Source organism: Macrosteles quadrilineatus, unplaced genomic scaffold (genome assembly GCF_028750875.1).
Source record: "Macrosteles quadrilineatus isolate MER2022 unplaced genomic scaffold, UCM_ALF_1.0 Scaffold_6__1_contigs__length_79288215, whole genome shotgun sequence".
In the NCBI taxonomy this organism is placed as follows: Eukaryota; Metazoa; Arthropoda; class Insecta; order Hemiptera; family Cicadellidae; genus Macrosteles; species Macrosteles quadrilineatus.
In genome coordinates, this window is record NW_026542599.1 from 46735778 (window position 1) to 46757238 (window position 21461).

A 21461-nucleotide genomic window follows, 5' to 3' on the forward strand; every position below is an offset into this window, starting at 1 on the left:
GCGAATTTCAACTTGTCTGATTACATTTTTACTAAAATATTTCCATATATAAGACATATTTATTCTCATTTTAAATAACACTAGTTGTTACCCACGGGCTTCACCCCGTTTGACTTCATAAGTATTAATAAAACTATTGATTGGTTAGGTTAAGCTGAAATAAACAAAACATACATACAGCTGATGTATTTTAGCGAATTTCCCATATAGGGAATAAGCTATTACCGTAGGTCTCATGGTAAGACCTAGACCCGGGACCGATTTACTTTTTCGTTTTGAGGTCCCCAGAGGCCAAAAACACCATCCGTTCAAATTCATATATATATATATATTTATATATATATATATTTATATATATATATATTTATATATATATATATATATATATTTATATATGTGTCCGTTAGCGCGATAACTCGAGCAAAAATGATCCGATTTTGATGAAATTTGGTACAAACCTGTAAACCTAAATTTATTCTAACGAGTTCGCGAACCAGCATAATCGGACCATGGGATCAGGGGTTTATGGGGGGTTTTATGGGGTAAAAATGTGTTTTTCTCATTTTTGACCCTAAAAACTTTAAATTTCTAAATTTCTCTCTAGACCATTTTGAAGAGCTTAAAAAAACAAACAATTTAGTATATTGAAGTGTTATTGAATGTTCATTGACTACGGAGAAAATTAAAAAAATTGTAAATTTAAAATTCCCATGTTATTCTTATGGAGAATAAATAAACTGATCTAGTTTGCTTGTTTATGGATATATTTTAATCAAATTTGGCAATTTGGTTTATTTCATACTAAGCTATCAATATTTCAATTGAAAAAACACACCTCAACATCTTCCCCGTAGCAGCAAACCTAACTACTCACTAAAATTAATGTTATTTAAATAGGAAATAAATCTGAAAATTTATAGGGAACTAGCTGTAAGCCGCGGGCTTTGCCCCGTTTAACTTCTTAATTTTCAAGATTATCTCGTTCGCATGGCTCAATCACGTCCTGGTTGAAGTTTGTTCGCTACGCTCACTCACCTTTAGGTTGGAGCTCGTTCGCTACGCTCACTCACCTTTAGGTTGGAGCTCGTTCGCTACGCTCACTCACCTTTAGGTTGGAGCTTGTTCGCTGCGCTCACTTGCCTTCAGGTTAGCTCGTTCGCTACGCTAACTCGCCTCCAGGTTGAAGTTTGTTCGCTACGCTCACTCACCTTTTGGTTGCAAATTAGCTGTTGTCATAAATGTAAAAGAAATAATAGTGCTGCACCCTGTTGGTAATCCTTGTAACTTTAATGCTATTGAACATCATAGAACAGAACCAACTTGTTTAATTGAAACAGCTGTTAAGATTCAATAATTCCATTTCTCATAAGGTTAACATGGGAAACTCCAGAGCCACTGGGGCGGAGCCCGAAAGGATTTTTGAAATAAGAATATGCCTATATGTTAATCGGGAATGTGAGCTATCATCATGCCAAATTTCAGCCCAATCCGACCAGTATTTTTCGAGTTTACTTTTCCCATACACACATACAGCAACCACCTCTTTTTTATAATAGTATAGATATTTTAGTAGAAATCAAGCCGGGTAAATGGAAATTCGCTTAGTATGCAGGTTTGCTGCAACGGGGGTATTTAACATTAGGTATATGGAAAGTTCCCTTTGGAAAGCAATTACGACCTTATAGGGCAATTTAAGAAATAATGGCTAATTTTGCGCAGGTTTCTCGTCATGACGAACATTTTAAGTATATGGTTTATGGGGGTGTGACTTGTAGTTTTCTCAAAAGTTCATGGGTACTTTTGGCTTTATATATAGATTTACAATATTAAATTTAGCCATTTGCTTGGAAATTATATTTTCAATCATGATTCAACTAACACGTATTCAAAAGTAAATCAAACAGATCTAATAAGTTCTTACAATCTGTTTTAATTTGTTCCTCCGCCAATGAGATTTATTTTACAGAAAACAGAAGTTACATGGGTAAATGTTTTACCGAGCATGTAAATTTTCAAAAGCACTCTAAGTTACCGCCACTGCTCCGATGTTTATGGGGGTGTGACTTGTAGTTTCCTCAAAAGTTCATGGGTACTTTTGGCTTTATATATAGATTAGATTTAACTAGTGCTTAGGTTTGCTGCTACAGGGAAGGTAAAAAGCGTTTTTCGACCATAGGTCAATAGTATAGGATGAAATAAATAAATTTGCCAAATTTTATTAATATATATCCATAAACAAGTAAATCACAACAGTTTTCATTTTCTCCATAAGAATAACATGGGAATTTTAAATTTGCACTTTTTTGAATTTTCTCCGTAACCATTAGGTATACAACAATGCTTCAATATACTAAATTATTTACTTTTTTAAGCTCTACAAAATGGTTGGGAAAAAAATTCCAAAATTTTATTTTTTTAGGGTCAAAAATGGGAAAAACCCATTTTTACCCCATAAAACCCCCCATAAACCCCTGTTCCGATCATGCTGGTTCGCGAACTCGTTGAAATAAATGTAGGTTTACACGTTTATACAAAATTTCATCAAAATCGGATAATTTTTGTTCGAGTTATCGTGCTGACGGACACAATAAATATGAATTTGAACGGATGGTGTTTTTGGCCTCTGGGGACATCAAAATGAAAAATTAAATCTGTCCCGAGTCCAGGTCTTACCATGAGACCTACGGTAATAGCTTATTCCCTATATGGGAAATTTGCTAATATATGGGAAATTCGCTAAAAACAGCTTTTCTTTGTCAAATTTTCAATTGAGATAGCTGAAATCTATATTCCTAATGGGTCATAAGGCTTTTCTGCAAAATGTGATGGATTAAATAATTGTTGTTCCTTTTTACTCACCCTAGCGGCAAAGGCAGCCTTGTCTTGGGACGTATCAATGAGGCGGTAAGGTGTAGAGTCCGGAGACCTTCGAGCACAGACCATCCTCACATTCACCGGGAGATCCTTCAAGATGGAAACAACCTCGATGTGGTTCATCCCCAGCAGACGGTGACCGTTGACCTATCAAACACACAGCTTGAGGCCTTACAAAACCGTAACTTGAATGGTAAAAGGAATATCTTAGGTTTGATTTTGTTTTGTTTTAAATATCAAGAGCAGGTTTATACAGTAAGACTCACTGTATAAACCTGCTGACGTAACATCATGTGTTGTATATTTTTGTGTAAATAAATTAAAGAAATGTAAATAAATGTCCAATCCCGGGTCTTGTTACTATCTAACATTGACATTTTAAAGACAAATAAATGATTTATTTTCATATAAACATTTACAATTGAACCAGCAAAAATGGGTAAACAGGTGAAATTGTCTCAATTTCAATTTACACAACTTAAAACTACATAAAACAAGGTTTACAAAAGCAAAGGTACAAAGGAATTTGAAATAAATACTGTAGGACTGTAGGTAAGAAATGATCATAAATTGATATAGCTTAGTGGCTAATGGAATCTAGGTCTAGTTACAATATTGGGATTGGACCAGACACCTTCAACTTTGAAGGGGAACTTTGTTTGTTGAGCTTTGGGAACTTGACTACCCAGACCAGGTGGATGTAGAGTATAGTGGCATCAGTTTACCTCTAGCAGTTCATCCCCACTCTTCAGTTGGCCGTTCTGTCCAACGGGTCCCTCAGGTAGGATGGACCTGATGTAGTGATGAGGTCTCACCTCCTGACCGTCCTCCACATCTACAGTACCCTCTAGGCTAATCCCCAGACCTCCTCCTTCACCAAACTTGCACAGCTGTCCTACCTATAACACACCACACTCAGCTCAGCTCAGCTTGGGCTATTTTTGTTAGTAATTTCTTCCTTAATTTTCAACTAATAAATGATTTTGTATTTATCAGACGTCGTTTAAGGGTTAAGCTACTTTACGACAGGTGAGGGAACATACAGTACATGGCAAGAAAATGACAAGGATGGGAAACAATACGGACAAATTCAGAAAAGGCTACACTCGACAGGACACAGAGAGTTAACTGCCAGAAATACTTTTGCTTGAGAGTACAAACGGACAGGCACTTTAAGCAGAATGTCAAAAAATGTTGTTGAGAACTAGTACACATAGCAAACAAAGATCACAATATTGTGGCATGTGAATGGCAGTCAATAAATAAAAATGTAGTCAACTCTAGTAATATGAAGGAATTTATCTTTGTGCATATCAAATTGTACAAACAAATTGTGGCATGTAAATGGACTTTCACACCATTAGGTCAGAGAAGTCAATGATTTCACCCAACACTCACCACTATGTCAACGTCAGGTCCTAAGATCTTGTTCCACTTGGCTTTGATGGCAGCTTCCACTGTTGGCTTGAGAGGACCATCATAATCCTCATCTATCAGCAGCTCTATGTCTTCTACATTGATCTGTGTGATAACAAAATAAAATAAAAAATACTTGATTAAATATGCCACTCTATGCAAATTCATGTCTTGAAATGATTTCTAGTTTTATTGTTTATCCAGAAACAACAAAAATTAGTTTGGTACGACATTGCAAAATAGCAAGAAAAACCGTTTGAACTAAATAAATTGTCTAGGAGAAGCTAGGAAAAACGTCTATACCTGACCCTAGTGTGTCAAGTAAGTATTGAAAAGCAGCCGTATTTGGCAACTGAATTTGGCAGCTGAATGACATGTTATGTGACTTAGCTAAAGAATTAATTTTCCTAGGTGCACTCTCAGAACTTGTCTTTCAAAAACTAAAAAAATCTGAAACTTAATAAGAGGTGTGTGTTGAACCTATGTTCCAATGTAGACCTATACTTAAAATATAACTGTTGTGTTGTCTGGTGATCCAGTGGCTCAGTGGGCAACACAAAGTCAATGATGTTACGTGTCTTTGTACTTGTGCTGCCACTTAAAATTCATCAGTAAAGTGTAGTCTTGTACTAGACCAGCTCACCCCTTTGCTTTGCTTAACACGATCCACACACAGGCATTTGAGGGATTGTCTACTACCTTTACTAACAGAAAGATTGTATGTTGCTGCTCACCTCATGATTTGCTGCCTCAGCCAACACGGCTGAGTCTATGGTGGTCTGTGACTCAGCTTCCGGCTCTACCTCCACTTCTGCTGATTCTCCATCCTATTATTGAAAATTAAAATTAAAATCTATGTACATGACACATCTTATTTCTTAAAGAAATATCAATAAAAAAATGATTAATTATCAACGGTCACATCTCAGTTGTACAAAACAATTTCTCAGTTTTTGTATTTAATGTTAATGTTTGTTAAATTATGTAATTTCATAAAAATGTTCAATTAGCTTGATTTGATTGAATAAATGCTTCAAGAATTCAAAGGACTCCATGAACCTTATCTTTATTTAGACTAATCAAATACCAGCTATCAAATTTCAGCCTTCAGGTCTCAGGCCAAAATAGAGTTGCTTTGGAAAGTATTGTAACTTATTAATTGTAGTACTACAATAGATTAAAAAAATATATATTGTTCACCATCTCCCGAAATAGCAGTGAAATCATTAACATGTTTCACAGTCACAGAAAAAATCAAGAACATCTTTAGGGGCCATGGCGAAATCAGTAATATCTTCCCTAAGTCAGGGTGAGTTGTAAAACCTGTCTGTGACTCTAACCGAACCGGGAACATCTTCATACATCATGACGAAATTTGGAATCAATACTTTGGGGATCTTGGAAAATCTGTGAACATCGCCGCTGATTATAATAAAATTTAAATCATGCATCTTCGCAGACACTTTCTGCATCCTAAAAGTAAAAGCCTGGGTCAGCATGGCTAAAAGAATCTAACCGGTGACAACTATGACCCGACCCGATTATGCCCTAAATGTTATTTCCGGTCCAAACCGAGCCCTGAGGTCATCTTTTAGCCCAACTCAACCTGAAAATATTGGAGACCCACGGACCCCTCTCAACCCTATCTAATATTCATTTATTTATTTAAAGACATTACATCACAGTTTGGTAAACATTTAATCGAGTGTTTAAATGATTTTTTTTTTGTGGTGATAGGTATTTGACAATTTTGACCATCTTATAATTGAGCAATAATGCTTGAAATCTCGAACAGTAAGTGAAATATATTCTCCAAAACTAAATGTAACTTAACCTAAATTATAGGATAAAAGAGTGTCATGCTCACCATACTAAGCTGGTACTTGGGTAGCGACATGGCAGAGGGTGAATTAGGAGTGGGTGGCTTCAGCTGCTGATTAGCGATGGCCTGCTGCAACTGCTCAAACTTGGGACCTCTCAGATACCTCTCCAATGTCAACCTCACACTCTGTCCTGTGGCCCTCAGCAAGTCTACAGCCTCAAAGTTGGAGTAGCCTTGTAGAGACTTGCCATCCACCTGTCACATACCATCAACATTATGTGATGCTCAAACTTGGGACCTCTCAGATACAGCCAATGTCAATCTCACATTCTGTCCTGTGGCCCTCAGCAAGTCTACAGCCTCAAAGTTGGAGTAGCATTGTAGAGACTTGCCATCCACCAGTGATACTTAGTCAACTATGGTTCAAAAACTTGTTTTTGTGTCCTAATGAGTTTAAATTTGAGTTTAAGTAAAAAGATTTGTTAACTTATTTTCATCAAGATTATCTTAAGCTGGAACGCAAAGATAAAACATACCTCTACAATTCGGTCGTTGACTTGAATCTTCTTGCAGAGGTCGGCAGCACTGCCTTCACTGATGCTCTTGACAAAGATACCTGAGAGATCCTCTGAAACAATAAATGAATAAATGAAGTAACAGACAACGTTGACAAATAAACTAAGAGGACATTGTAATTAAATGCCTAGTTAGTTAAATGACAGACTAATTTACATAAGTTTTTGGAAAATCATTCAAAATCCTTATTGTAGTAAGTCAGGTGCCGCAGGGGGATCAGTTTACATAAAAAAGTAAATAGCTACTACTGTACATCAATTGAGCAAAATTTTCTGAGACTAAGTCACAAAACAAATACAAACTTATTCAGCGTTTCTGCGGCACCTGACTTACTACAATAAGGATTTTGAATGATTTTCCAAAAACTTATCCAGCAATTTTCTACAACAACATAAGTGTAAAATATGAATTTATCTACAGAGTCTGCTACAGAGGCAAATTCAGTGATGTTTACTAATGTCATTGTAAAGTACGGTATAATGAAATAAAGAAATACTGTAGTCAAAACCAGTTGAATCGTTCACTTAGCAAATCGCAGTTCACAGATAGAACAAGATTTTTTTACAGAAAAACTTCCAGCTGTCTTCACTGACACCAAAACTCTCAATGAAAAACTCTAAACATATCAGCATGAAAATAGTTCTGACAAACTATAACTTTTCTGGTAAAAAAACATGTTAGCATTTACAATAAATTATTAAAACTGTTTTTGGGACTATCGAAGACCCAAATAAAATTTATGGGATTTTTCTGGAAGATAGAAAACTTTTCTTTGGTGTTTGGAATTTTCCTGAGAAATTGGGTTTTATAAGAGGGGAAAGTGGAGGTTTTTCTGGGAGAGTGGGGATGATTGGGGAGCTGTCATCGCCCTGTATAAAAGAATTTCTTACCAACTTAAAAAAAAACTCCACTTCTACCAACCTTTCTCGCACACATATCCGGCGATGGTGATGCCGAGACCATGGGTATCCTTCTGTATCTCAACCGTGAACTTCTCCATCTCCGGCAGCTGTGTTTGAGGTGGCAGCATGTCTAGGGTGAGCAAAGGCAGGGAAGGGGCTGTGATTAGAGGCATAGGGGTGGTAGGGAGCGGCGGCCGCACTACGTCCATCACCTGTAGGGCGTCTTGACTCTGTCACAAAAGAAATTGTTGTAGTGATGTGTCGTTGATGTAATGTACCAGCTTTGGAAATGGATAGACTCATTGACTTTTGGATACTGAAGCAAGCTTCCCCTTTATGTGGACCACATATATTCCCAATTATTTTATTTAAAAAAATCATAGTTGAATGTGCTACAGTCTAAAATTTCATTTTAGAAGTTAGCCTCCATATTACGTTGAATATATGAAATTGGTGTAAATACCTGCTTTGTAGTAATCCTAATTGTTGCAAGTGTCGCAACTAGTTTAGACTTTCTACATAGTCATCTTCAGGCGTCAAGGATGTCAAAAGGTTGGTCATCATATGAAAGTCGGCATTTCACACAAAGTACATCAAAACACGAACTCGAACATTAAAATGGTAAAAATGGCACATTTAATTGTGTTAACACAATTTAATTGTGTTAAATGTGCTGTTTTCACAATTTTAATGTCCGTGTTCGTGTTCGTTTTTTTTATGTACTTTGTGTGTAATGACAACCTTCATTAGAAGTGACCGCCTTTTTGACATCCTTGACGCCTGAAGATGACTTTGTAAAAAGTCAAAACTAGTTGTGACACTTGCAACAATTAGGATTACTACGAAGCAGGTATTTACACCAATTCCATAGTCTAAAATTAAATTCTCCTCCTTAGTGTTTGTTACATAGGTAGTAGATGTGACATAAAATATGCTACAGCTTAAAATAAGTTGTCTCATCAGTTTGTCTTGGTTATAAAGAGGTGGTATGTTCCAGGGCAATCTTTAATTTACATAAGCGATGTTTAAAGTTTGATGGTGGCTTGATTCAACTGTCTCCTTCTTGATTCAAAAACTGGCTACATGGGGATGAAGTATCCTGTGAGTCTCTTGTATCTAATATGGCCTACCTGTACTTTTTTAAGGTAAGCTAACTGCTATCCTCTTCATTCTACAATTCAACATCCTGGCCTAGAGCCTTTCCTTGAACAAAACCAATTATATCAATAGTCAAAGATACAACTCATTCCCGTGATAAAGGTGTAACCATTTCAGGATAAAATCAATCTAGTTGAATGAGCCACTGACAGTGTGCTGATGAAAATTACTGATTTGTCAAAAATAAAAAAGCCAACTTGTCATAGCCAACTTATCAATCCAAACTGAAAGGACAAATTATTTTTAACTCATCTTACAAACCATGTCAACTATCAAAGTAATCAAGGCCATAATCTGCTACTACAGAAACGTCCATGACCATACTCCTCAATCACAAAGTCTATTGAAGGTTTGGCCAGTGATGTAGTTTACCTGTAGATCGACGTAGTTGTCGTATGGGATGGTGACCTCGGGATATCCGTTCTGCACCAGATGTCTGTCCAACTCTTCAGGGTCTCCTAGGAGCTTGGTAGGTACTATGGGGGCATGGCTGTCCAGGGCCTACACACAATACAACAACATTAACAACTGGAATACTCTTCAAAGTCACCTCATTTGTAAAAAGCTGTAACTCATTCGTATTCGTAAGATAAATCACTTCTTCCTCATGAGTGGGCTTGTTGCTCTCCAGTAGAATAGTTAGATACACAAAAAGTACACCAAATAACAATACTTTTTACATCAAGAAATGTTAGTATTGCCCCCAAACTGGTCACATCACTATTGCAGTTTAATTACCTTCAGTCATCCAGTTTTACTAAAGTGGTTTTCTTGCAACCTATCTAATGCATTGGTATCTGCATTGATAAAGACAGACACACCAAAGAAACAAAACTTATTTCATAAGTTAACTAGCCAAGACAAGTCACATCTGAGAAACAAATAACTTGAAAGCTGTTGGGGTATATTGTCTCTTGATACATCTGATTGGATCGGATTTTATTTACAGATAGGACAATTTTCACTTTATTCATTTCAAGTTTGTGTCATGTGGACTTTATGTAGTTTGAACAAAACTGGGCACAACAATGGACTGAACATATTTTATACTGGAGCCTGATGATAGCACAACAATGTGCTGAAACCTAAAATGAAAGAAAAGAGCTACAGAACTGGATTATTGAAGCTGACTAAACTATTAATTACTAGCTGACTAATAGAAACTTTTTTTATTAAACATTTAATTGAATTTATTACTCAGCATAGACCCCAATTACCTGGTATTCTGGCGATGTTGGTTCGACAGGACGAGCTACCACAAGTCTCACATGACTGCCAGACTGACGGAGCACTGCTGCCACCTTGACAACAAAATATACAGTTTAGCTTACTAACATCAAATGACCAGGTATAAAACAAGCATTTATATAACATTACCATTTGGCTGATGAAGGAGATATCCTTATCTTTATCAACCAGCCCTAGCAAAAGAATTATTGAAAGACAAGACGCTTGAGTGAGTCTGATGAAAAATAAATTTTGGTGTTCCTCAAGGTTTAAAGGTTGGACCATTCTTGTTCCAAGTTTATGTCAACGATTTGTTTTTAAATGTAAACCTATCATGGCCAAATAAGTCAGTAACACTTACTCTGTAACTAAATTTTGTTACAAACTACTAGTATTATGAATTAAGATGTGGACACAACTGGGTGTGTTTGAATTAAAATATGGGTGAAGGATGAGTGTGGAATGGAGTGAGATGCCTTGTACAGCTTTGTTACTGATTGAAACCGACTTTGACATCTCACTCATCTTAATTTATCTTCAATTCACTTTCCAGTTAAAATTGGCTTTAGATGTGACCCCTTATCACAGTACTAAGAAAGTGATATTGATAGAGGAGTGAGATGTTAGATGGTTAAAGCAAAGGACCTGTTGAAGATGGAAAGTTTGAGGAGGCCTAAATCTTAAAATAACCGGAATTAAAGAGAATATGGGCTTTAAAACTGTCGAGGTTCATCTACAGTTATAGCTTTAGCCACCAAGCTGTAATACTGCACTGTACTTTACCTGCTCACTGCCCATCCCTCGGAGATTGACTTCTCCAATCTGCAGAATATGATCTCCACTCTGCAACCTGCCATCCTGCAAACAACGATCATATTTCAATACACATCATCATTGCAACATCATATTTATTATTTTACTGACAATTTTGAACCACTCATGTCATTTAACTGTGAATGGCGGTTTGTTGAGCCTTCCTTGAACGGTAAAAAGACACTTCTACCGTTTTACAAAACCCGCTTTTCACGACAAACCCAGGTGGTGGTAGCATCTGTATACAGCATCCTTTGCATACATTGTCCAAAATAAATTGATATTTTACAGTTGTTCCATGTAGTCTGTTTCCTCCTCTGAAATCACTCTTCCTGCCTTTTGTTTTTGTTTTTTGTGTGTAGTTTGTGTTCGTCTTTTGGTGTTTAATTTTCCATTTCAGTTTTTTTTATCCTCAATTTTGATTCACCACATTATATATAGACTTGCAACAAAATCATTTGGTTGTAACACTGTTAAAATCAAAATGGAAGTGTGACAACTGATGCTGCAAAGTTTTATACAATCAAATGAGTGTGTCACAATTATATAGTGCCATAATCCTAACTTGAAATATGTTTCTCTCTGTAGCTTTATTCTTCACCACAGCTGTTCCAGACACTAAGGCGAGATAAAGCCTTTTGGATTCAGCCTTCAACATACAACTTCTCATTTAGATAAAGAGTTTTAAAATTCATCAATTCATATAAGAACTAGGCTAGTTTTTAAAAGTAATTTTCAAAACTGTTGCGACTAAAAAGTCCAAAAGCCCCCGATTGTTAATTTTTCTTCCTAATTAACAAAGCCAATAAGGTAGCTTTTTATTTGTACTGTTTTTGCTTTTGACACTACAGATACTGACAACAGGATGCCAACAACAAAATTATCAACATTTTTATACACTTTTCATAGTATGAGTGATTATCAACTGTGGATACATATTGGTATTTTTTCAAAAGGTTTTTTATTTCTTTTCAACATACTCTTTGAAGTTGGAAATTATGACTAAATATCAGTTTTGTGACCTTTTATTTTGTATGTATTAGTGCCTTAACTAAATTTTTTATGTAAGATAGATGAATTTTATTCCTTTTCAAAACATCCCTAACCAACCACTGGACTTTCCTTTGAAATGTATTTAATTTGTTTTTAACTTAACTGGTAAACTTTGATAGAATAACTCAAACCATTTTATATCTATGTGATTCAACTGTAAAAGATATATTCTATTTAATCATCATAAAATAGGAAAATTAACAGAAAAGTACCTCATAGATCTAAAATGTTGAATTCACTCTAGAAAACAGTGACAAAAATCCAAGAGAACCCATTTACAAGTTGAGCAAAGAACGAGCTCACGACCAACTGACCAACTCTCAGGAGGAACGGTTTTCAACATCAGTCGTTTGTTGTTTGTATGAGATGTTTATACTCAGGTCCTCTTGTGTACCAAGCAGTTGTTTGATGTTGTTACATTCTGTATACAGACATTACTTCACCAGCTATTCCTGTATTGTGTTTCTTCCCCAGTGTCGATCAAAGAATTATACGGTTTACAACAAAAAACTTTGTAACCTTACTCTGACTTTACACTTTTACTCTTTCTCTTAAGTATTATAATTCACGGTAATAGCCTCAAAACTGTAATCATGACTAGTAAATTTTTTACAATACCTATCATGCAGTTCCAATTATAAGAATTATGTTACATATTTTCTACATTAGAAGTATAGTAAAAAGCCATTTAGTACCTCTTAAGTCTTTTGTTTACGCGTTGTGCTTTCTATTGGACTATGATTTCTTACAGAAATACAAAAGCGTTGCAATAACAGTGGGTATTTCTTGCTTTACAAAGATAAAATTTAACATAACTGATAAAAAATCAGGTTGTTGTACCCCCTGGTCCCAAAGCTGTTGTATCAGTTTGTTTTCTGATTCATTCTTCAGGTTATGTGGCAGTGTGTTAGTGATCAATCGTCCAGGTAGAAGGTTTTTCAGCCAAATTGTGTACTATGGTGGATAGGAAGACTGATGTCAGTAGTTTCTAGTATGATAGGAATGGAATCTGCATGAATTTAGAAAGATGTAACAGTTAAAAGCTTTAGCTATTTATAAGCTTCTCTGCAGCTGTCAGTAGGGGTAAGTTGTATAGTGCCCTTATAGCCTCTTATGGATAACCAGGGTTATCAAGGTTCATCTCTACTACGACACCTGACACTACTACTCTACTTTAGCATTGCTGGGGGAGCAAGCTGGTCTAGTGGCACAGTGTAGGACTTAGTCCCTGAGGTCCTGGGTTCAAATCTCACCAATCACTAATGTATTTCTACGTTCTATCTAACGTTCTAGCATCTGACACATACCCTGTCTGCCACACCTCCAGGTAGAATGGTCTTGACCACCACACCAGTACTGCGACCTCCGATGATGCCGAACCCCAGTCCTGACCCATCGTTGACTAGGTCAATAACCTCTACCTGCGCCCACTCTGTGTTCAGCTAAAACATTACGAACAAATTTGAAATATTTTTACCTATAATCTACTAGAAAACAGAGGACAAGTCCAAACGTAATTTCAACACTTTCAACAAAATTTTTCAATTCACTTACAGTAGATCCATTCTTATTTCATGATAACCACAGCTACACATTTTTTAGACTGAGTTGATAAATATTTCAACACAATAAAAAACTATAATCCAACATTAAAATTGGAAAAATTTTAATTGTGTATGTAAGGGATCTAAATTTTGAAGAGGCAGGTGATAGAAGAGAATCCTCATAAAAGTTTCAGTGGTCACGGAGGTAAGATAAGGTACGGTAAGTACATATAAATAGAACAGTATGCAATAATTAGAGGTGACATGTAGCTATTCTACTCAAAACCAGTGTGAATCGGTCGCCAATCTCACTTTAAGATTTTTCAAATCGACACAAATGCTGTTTTACGGTAAAGTTATCGGATTTAAAATGCATATCGCCATATTTTAGGTCTATATTCGAATGGAATAAATAGGTGGTCACGTTACATTTGTTTATAAGGTGATCTTCTCCATTAAAACCTGCCAGAATTTGTGTCTATGCGTGTAGATGTCCCGAATCATTCCGTTTTAGTTGACAACTCGATTCCCGTACGTAGGACGGGCCACCAGCTCGTCTAAATTTAAGTTAAAACAGGGACAACATCTCCAAGGGTCAGAAAAAACTGGAGTGGTGAAAGAATAGTGGAATCTGACTAAGAAGAAACTGGCACACAAATAATTAAAGTACTTTTTAAATGAACAATCTTTACTTAGCCTCTTTCTTTTAAGAGCTTTGCGTCTAATGACGGTAACATTTTCCACACAATGACACAGTAATTTTTACCAGAAATAGGCATATAGTTAAAGTGACTTACTCATATAAACAACAGTTATTCTACAAACAGCTCATATTAGAAAAACTCAGTTAAGTTGTATGCAAACCAAATAAACACAGTAAGTTAGATGAGTTTCATGAGTTCTAAAGCCAAACAAAAGCTTATAATACAGACTAATCCCACTTACAAATAACACATGAAACCCTGTGTAATTTCTTGTCCCTTGAGTTTTGAGGAACAATATGCTGTATTTATCCACATTCTATTCTCAGTACATTTTTCATAATGATGTACTGTACTTTTTCTTGATGTAGACTTTTTTCATACCTTTGAAAAAAATATGTTTTCATTTGGAAATGAGTTACAAGTCTGAAAGGCGATTCTTAAGAGATAAATAAAAATCAGTCAAATATTTCTCTCGGCGTTTCACTTTGGCAAAGTCAAAGCCTGACTTTCTTAATTCCTTTTCTTGATTGTAAGAAAAGTTTCTCAAAGCACTGAGGGCTTTTCCAGTTGTCCCCGACCACAAACTCATCAAAATCTGTCTCAATGACTTGACTTCCAACTTCTATCCAATATTTATTAAAAAAAAAGTTTAAAAATGTAACCTCGAGCACTGTAACACAATGAACTACACAGTGGAACGAATAAAATATAGTAATTTTGCTTACGATGACTAATCTTGTAGAATTTTCACAAAGTCATAGCTTTTACTAGGATGTTATACTATTTAGTATAATGCTATTTAGTATGTATTTAGTATATGAATGCATTACACTTTGTTGCTCTACAAAAAAAACTTATTTACTTACAACTTATTCACACTAAATAATATACTTTGTTTGATTGCAAAGGAGACGCCAGAATATTTTTTTTACTGGATGAAATTTCCAGGTGCAGTCAATAAATAATCCTTGGGTCTAAAAGTATTAAACAGGGTGTATCTGTGAACTCGTTACACTTAAGAACAAGATGGGTGCGCTATTTGAACTTAAAAACATAAGAGCACTTGACATCAAGAGTGCACTCTCTGCTCTTGAACGTCAGATATGTGTTTTTTACGCAATTTAGAACAAGATGAGTGTAATTTTTACACTTGAGAGCAGGATGAGCACAGGTTTTGCACTTGAGCAGCACAAGACGAGTGGACTTTAAGGCAAGATCATTGCTATTTTTGCACAAATCACCACTTACCATGTCAGAGCCAGCTTTGGAAGAGTCGGATACGGCGCTGGCTGGTCGTGGCTCTGGACAGTCGTAGTGTGCGATCACCAGCTCCACCAGTCCTCTGGCCTTCTGCAGTATGTTGATGGCCTGGTAATGAGTGATGTTGGAGTCCAGGGGTTGTCCATCGATGGCCAGTATCTGGTCACCCTCGTGCAATCTCCCATCTCTGCAACCAGTTGTGTGGTCAAGTTGGGAAGGTGTGAAAACGGCTTTGACACTCTGCTTTTTTCGGTTTTTATCTATATCTATGGGCGACCAGTGTTTTCCAAGTCATAACTCGAGAAATAACTCATTGGCTTAAAATACACACATTTATATGGTCACCATTTCAGAATAAAGTATTAATGAGTTTTGAACATTTCAAATTAGATTACGAATAAGTTACAGTTTTCTATTATAGCATCAAAATTGTAGACATGTTTCACAGGTACAGTAAAACTGTTTGTTGACGTCTCTTGAAGTCTCAAAAGGTGTTCTCTTGTAGTATCTTCACGATCAAGAACATCGGCAAACAAGTCAAAATTGTGAACATCTTCCAAGTTTACGCCCCTCACTCATGCAAACATCATCATTTTCTGCGATCACGAACAAATCTTGAGCCGATTAGTCAGCCTGGTTATTTAGGTTGCTGAATCTATCATTAGAAACTTCACCGTATATTTAAACGTGAAGGGGGTTTTGCCCAACGATTCTGAGTCAACTATTTTACACAGTTATTCTGTTGAAGAAAAGTAATTTTGAGAGAAAGGTAATGTGGAAGTCATAATTTTAATTCTATAAGAAGTCTAGCAGCTGATGCTAACTATTTAATTGAAAATCTGTTTTAATTTACTACTTGATCTGTGTGTAGGACAGGCCTGCAGCTAGTTAGATCCTAAGATTTGTCATTGTTCATGAAAAAAAAAAAAAAACATTTACAGCTCATACGATAAGTTAGGTAAAATATAACATCCGCTTCCCTATCAAGATGATATCATTTTAAGTTATAAATGAGAGGAGTAAAATCCATTTAAATAATCAAACTTTTACCATACTTCACTCCAAGTTCCCTAAGTGGATTAAACTAAGCTGGCACTTATCTGATAAATTGATGTTGCCTTAGTGTTTGTCCAGTTAAAACTGACTATTCTGTGTATTTAATTTATTAAAATTATAACATACTACTGATTTTAGGTAAGTATTAATTATTAATGACTGCAATCATGGTAAAACTGTTATCAAGCTACCTCAAACTCAAACTCTTTATTTGTCACAAACCTTTCTTTTTGTTCCACCACAGCAGGTAAAATAAGATATAATAAAAAAACTTAGAAATTTTAACTTAATTAATACCGGTAATCAATAGAATTTCCATGTCAGTTATAAACAATGTCAAAGTATCAGAGAGAAAGCCATTTGTACGATAGTACAACCATTCCAGTATTAAAAATTTTTTGTTATTAACTTAACTATGACAATTAATATCTTAAATTTTAATAGGCATTTCTTTGTAAGGCTTTTATCCAAAGAAAGGTGAATTTGTTTAACTTCATCGAAGTATGGTAAATTATAAATTAAAGAAGTTCTACTGTAGTGGGCTATAACAGTAAATACAACAATATTAACATCACTATATATAATAAACTCAATTGTATCGTCACCTTGTTATTTTTTTATATTTTTTTTTCATTTTGTATTATTTTAGTAAGGAATATTTTTAAAGTAGCAGGCAAAGTCACTAAAGAATAAAAATTTGCCATCAAGTAAGACATCAGACGTAACTATACTTCAATTAATAGCTGAGTTTTTACTTGTTTGTTTGATGGTTTTTGGGTTTACAATATGCATAAAAAGAGTTATAACTGAGATATTTAAGGCCCTTATTTAGTGTGAAAGGGTTGTATGTGAACGTATAATTAATAAGTCCCCCAGTGTGAAGGCCCGCTTTAGCCTTTAGTAAAATAATACTGACAGTTAAGTAGCTTAACTGTGATATAGCCTTTATTTACTTTTTCTCAGCTCTAATTCAAAACATAGTCCAGCTGTTGACTGAGCCAGATTCTAAAACATCTGTTGCTGATTCCAGTCGTCAAAAGCTAAAATCTGAAAATCCTGTTTCAAAGTTTTCATAACTATTTTAACTTGAATAGTTTTCACATGCAATCAACTATGAAAGTTGATAAAAGTAAATATTTAAACAACCGATATGAATATTCAATGAATAGTCAAAATACAATATCGTAATTGACATCGTCGTAAGAAGAAAATATAGGATTATTACTGATAAGTTATATTTAGACTAATGGAATTTGACATAAATTAAATTTACTTATAAAAATAAAATGAGACAATGGGCTTCCAGCAATTAAACATCACAATTTTATAGAATGTGAAAACTCTACAACTGTAAATTGCTAGGGTGAAAAAGGTATACATTAATAAGATAATTTTCCCATGGTTAGATCACAGATAAAGAAGGCTTGACCAATCATAAAATAAAATAAACCTTAAAAATTGAAAGACTTAACAAACCTAATCTGGAAAGATGAATGGTACAAAAAACCTTAAAAAAATCACAGATGGATAAATCATAACTCAAGGATGGCAAAGTTTTGAATTTAATGTTTACTATAAATTTATACTCAAATATTAAAACATACTAGTATATTTTACTTTTATATACAAAAGATAGTTGTATACAAAAATACCCCCGCCGCAGCAAACCTGCAGACTTAGCGAATTTCCATCTGCCTGATTGGATTTAAACTAAAATGTCTCCTTAAAAATATCACATTTATTCCCTATTTAAACAGAATTAGTTTAATGAGTACTTAGGTTTGCTGCAACAGGGAGGGTAAACAAGTTTTTTTTAATGTAAAATATTAAAAGGTACTGTGGTTTAGTAAGAAATTAATGTATTTTCCAAATTTGATCAAAATATGTTCATAAACAAGCAAACTACAACAGTTGACTTATCCTACTAATATTATAAATGAGAAAGTTTGGATGTATGGATGTATGTATGGATGTATGTTTGTGACAAGTGAACGCGAAAAATACTGGTCGGATTGGGCTGAAATTTGGCATGATGATAGCTCACATTCCCGATTAACATATAGGCATATTCTTATTTCAAAAATCCTTTCGGGCTCCGCCCAAGTGGCTGTGGAGTTTCCCATGTTAACCTTATGAGAAGTGGAATTATTGAATCTTAACAGCTGTTTCAATTAAACAAGTTGGTTCTGTTCTATGATGTTCAATTGCATTAAAGTTACAAGGATTACCAACAGGATGCAGCACTATTATTTCTTTTACATTTATGACAACAGCTAATTTGCAACCAAAAGGTGAGTGAGCCCAGCGAACAAACTTCAACCTGGAGGCGAGTTAGCGTAGCGAACGAGCTAACCTGAAGGCAAGTGAGCGCAGCGAACGAGCTCCAACCCAAAGGTGAGTGAGGTAGCGAACAAACTTCAACCAGGACGTGATTGAGCCATGCAAACGAGATAATCTTGAAAATTAAGAAGTTAAATGGGGCAAAGCCCACGGGTTACAGCTAGTTCTCCATAAGAATAACAAGGGAATTTTAAAATTACAATTTTTTTAAATTTTCTCCGTAACAATTAGGCGCATAATAACGCTTCAATATACTAAATTATTTGTTTTTTAAGCTCTACAAAATGGTTTAAAAAGAAATTGTGAAATTTTGTGTTTTTAGGGTCAAAAATGGGAAAAACCTATTTTCACCCCATAAAACCCCCCCTAAACCCCCGTTCCCATAGTCCGATCATGCTGGTTCGCGAACTCATTCAAGTTTATCCCGCCTTACACCTTCAATCCAAATTTTATCAAAATCGGACAAAAATTACTCAAGTTATCGTGCGGATGGACACACATATATATATATATATATATATATACATATATATATATATATCTCTATATATAGATATATAAAAATTTGAACGAATGGTGTTTTTGGCCTCTGGTGACATCAAAATGAAAAAGTAAATCGGTCCCGGGCTTAGGTCTTACCATGAGACCTACGGTAATAGCTACTTCCCTATAGGGAAATTCGCTATAAAACTGTTTCATAGAGCTTATTTTAAGTTAAATAACATGTACGTTATCACATATTCGCACTATCAAAGAAATACCTAATTAACATAAATAATTTATGATTAAACCGGAACCCAAATTAACCGAAACGGTTCCATAAAATCATACAGGGCTAAAATATAAGTAATATGTAATGTAAAATGCTTCCGTAACCTCAGTTATTTAGTTTAGAGTATTATCCAACCCATTTAAACATTACATTAGCTGAAATAAAACTGTATTATATAGACATTGTATTAAATTCATTTTTCCTACACACCCTGGTAATAAATCGGCTATTTTTAGCATATGACGGGTTAACCGAAAAATTGGTTATCCGAAACGGCTCTCCCCCCTTTATTTCGGTTAACCGGGGTTCTACTAGATATTTAAACTCTATTTTAAAAATTAGAATCTAATTCCAATTACTTATTACGATTTATATTGCAAAAGTTTCCATGAGAAAAATCCCAGAAGATGCAGAATTTAGATACTCGAGTGATTGATACAGTAATATGATTACAGAATCTGAACCAATCTACCTCAGACCAATCTACTTAACTGGCAATCTTACAAGAACTGAATTTCTGCTACCAATATACGATCTGCAACATGGACAAGTTTTGTTTAACTGCTACAGTTTTCTTATACTTTTCAAAAATAGTGTCACTGTTACAGTATTTTTACATTAAAATTATATAGCTTTTAGTACGGTTCATTCTTTACATATTTCCAATGATGTTGTCTGCACATGTTGTATGCATAATACTTTAATTGCATCCTTTAATTGTTCAATTAAATGTAATTATTAAATCATTCAGTTTCCATCCTGTGTATGCACTAACGTTAACATAGTTAATTCTTTTCACAACCAAACTTTGGAAAATTATTCTGAAGATTAAGACCCCAATATGTGATTTATTTTATTTAACCATAGGAAATTCATAATTTAAAATCGCATTAATTTATGTTGAAAAGGAACTTAAATAATGATAAATGAGATAATCTACCCCTAACTACAGTACTTTGGCCTGTTGACATATTGTAGCGTGATGACTACTTTAATGCTTTCCAAATAAATACCAATAACTTCAATAAACATGTAATCATCAGTAAAATATCTTAAGAATATTAGTTTAAAAGTCAAACAATTTATTATATAAATATACAATTTAAATCTAGTCAATTACAAAACTAGTTCAAAAACAACGCAAACCCTACTGTAGAGTGATGTTAGTTATCAAAAGCACTTCATACACGCTGCAAAATAATACAGAGTAATTAATGTTAATGATAACACTTGTGGAACAATAACAGAGGCGGAATGGTAATTTTCACGATCACGTACACAGTACAGAGTGATGAAGCGTATTTGCACAACAGCATGAACATTGAACACTGTCCTTTAAATTTACAACGCTACCGGTACTGCAAACAGTTATTCGGTTTTACAATTTAAAACTTTGGTTAACTAGTGAACACTACTTGGTTGCAGAATTGTCGTATAGAAAAAAAATACATTGGTGATTGGCGGGATTTGAACCCCGGACCTCGGGCACGGAAACCCACCAATGCAGTTAAGTTCTCATACTTTCTTTTGTCTTTTCTGTAGATGGAGGTACAGCTCGAGATGAATTTAGCGTTGGATAACGATATTATATCAAAGCCATAACCTATTGGTGGTTAGCGAGATGCTTACTCGAACCTTTTAGGATAAAAATCAACACTCTCTAACCACACACTAACACATGTTACTGTACTTAACAATTAAATTATACCTTTTAGTAACAAAATCAAAACGAAAAGAAACAAATATTCCTTTATAAGGTTATTTAACCTATACTGTACTTCACTATACTAAACAAGATATTTATTATTTACAAGATTCTTAAAATATGTGAATATACTGATTGTTACGTAAATTTCTCTTCACTATAAGCTATGATTGTCAAAATCTCTTGCAACGTAAATTAAAAACCATATTTCAGTATTGTAATCCAAAATTATGTACGAC

The 21461-nt window shown here is 34.8% G+C and overlaps 1 protein-coding gene across 8 annotated transcripts in view; it reads right to left on the reverse strand.

Annotated features, from left to right (window-relative positions):
* The window catches only part of LOC128996290 (multiple PDZ domain protein-like), a 395615-nt gene that overhangs the window by 282664 nt on the left and 91490 nt on the right, over positions 1–21461 (reverse strand). For all 8 annotated transcript variants that reach the window (XM_054421514.1, XM_054421510.1, XM_054421513.1 and 5 more), the window contains 12 exons: positions 15338–15536; positions 13149–13283; positions 10759–10833; positions 9966–10049; positions 9121–9249; positions 7610–7820; positions 6649–6740; positions 6158–6367; positions 5025–5117; positions 4273–4395; positions 3600–3773; positions 2860–3021 (listed from right to left, as the gene is read on the reverse strand). In XM_054421514.1, the coding sequence (XP_054277489.1) occupies positions 2860–3021; positions 3600–3773; positions 4273–4395; positions 5025–5117; positions 6158–6367; positions 6649–6740; positions 7610–7820; positions 9121–9249; positions 9966–10049; positions 10759–10833; positions 13149–13283; positions 15338–15536 (1687 nt within the window). The remainder of the gene's footprint in view (positions 1–2859; positions 3022–3599; positions 3774–4272; positions 4396–5024; positions 5118–6157; positions 6368–6648; positions 6741–7609; positions 7821–9120; positions 9250–9965; positions 10050–10758; positions 10834–13148; positions 13284–15337; positions 15537–21461) is intronic.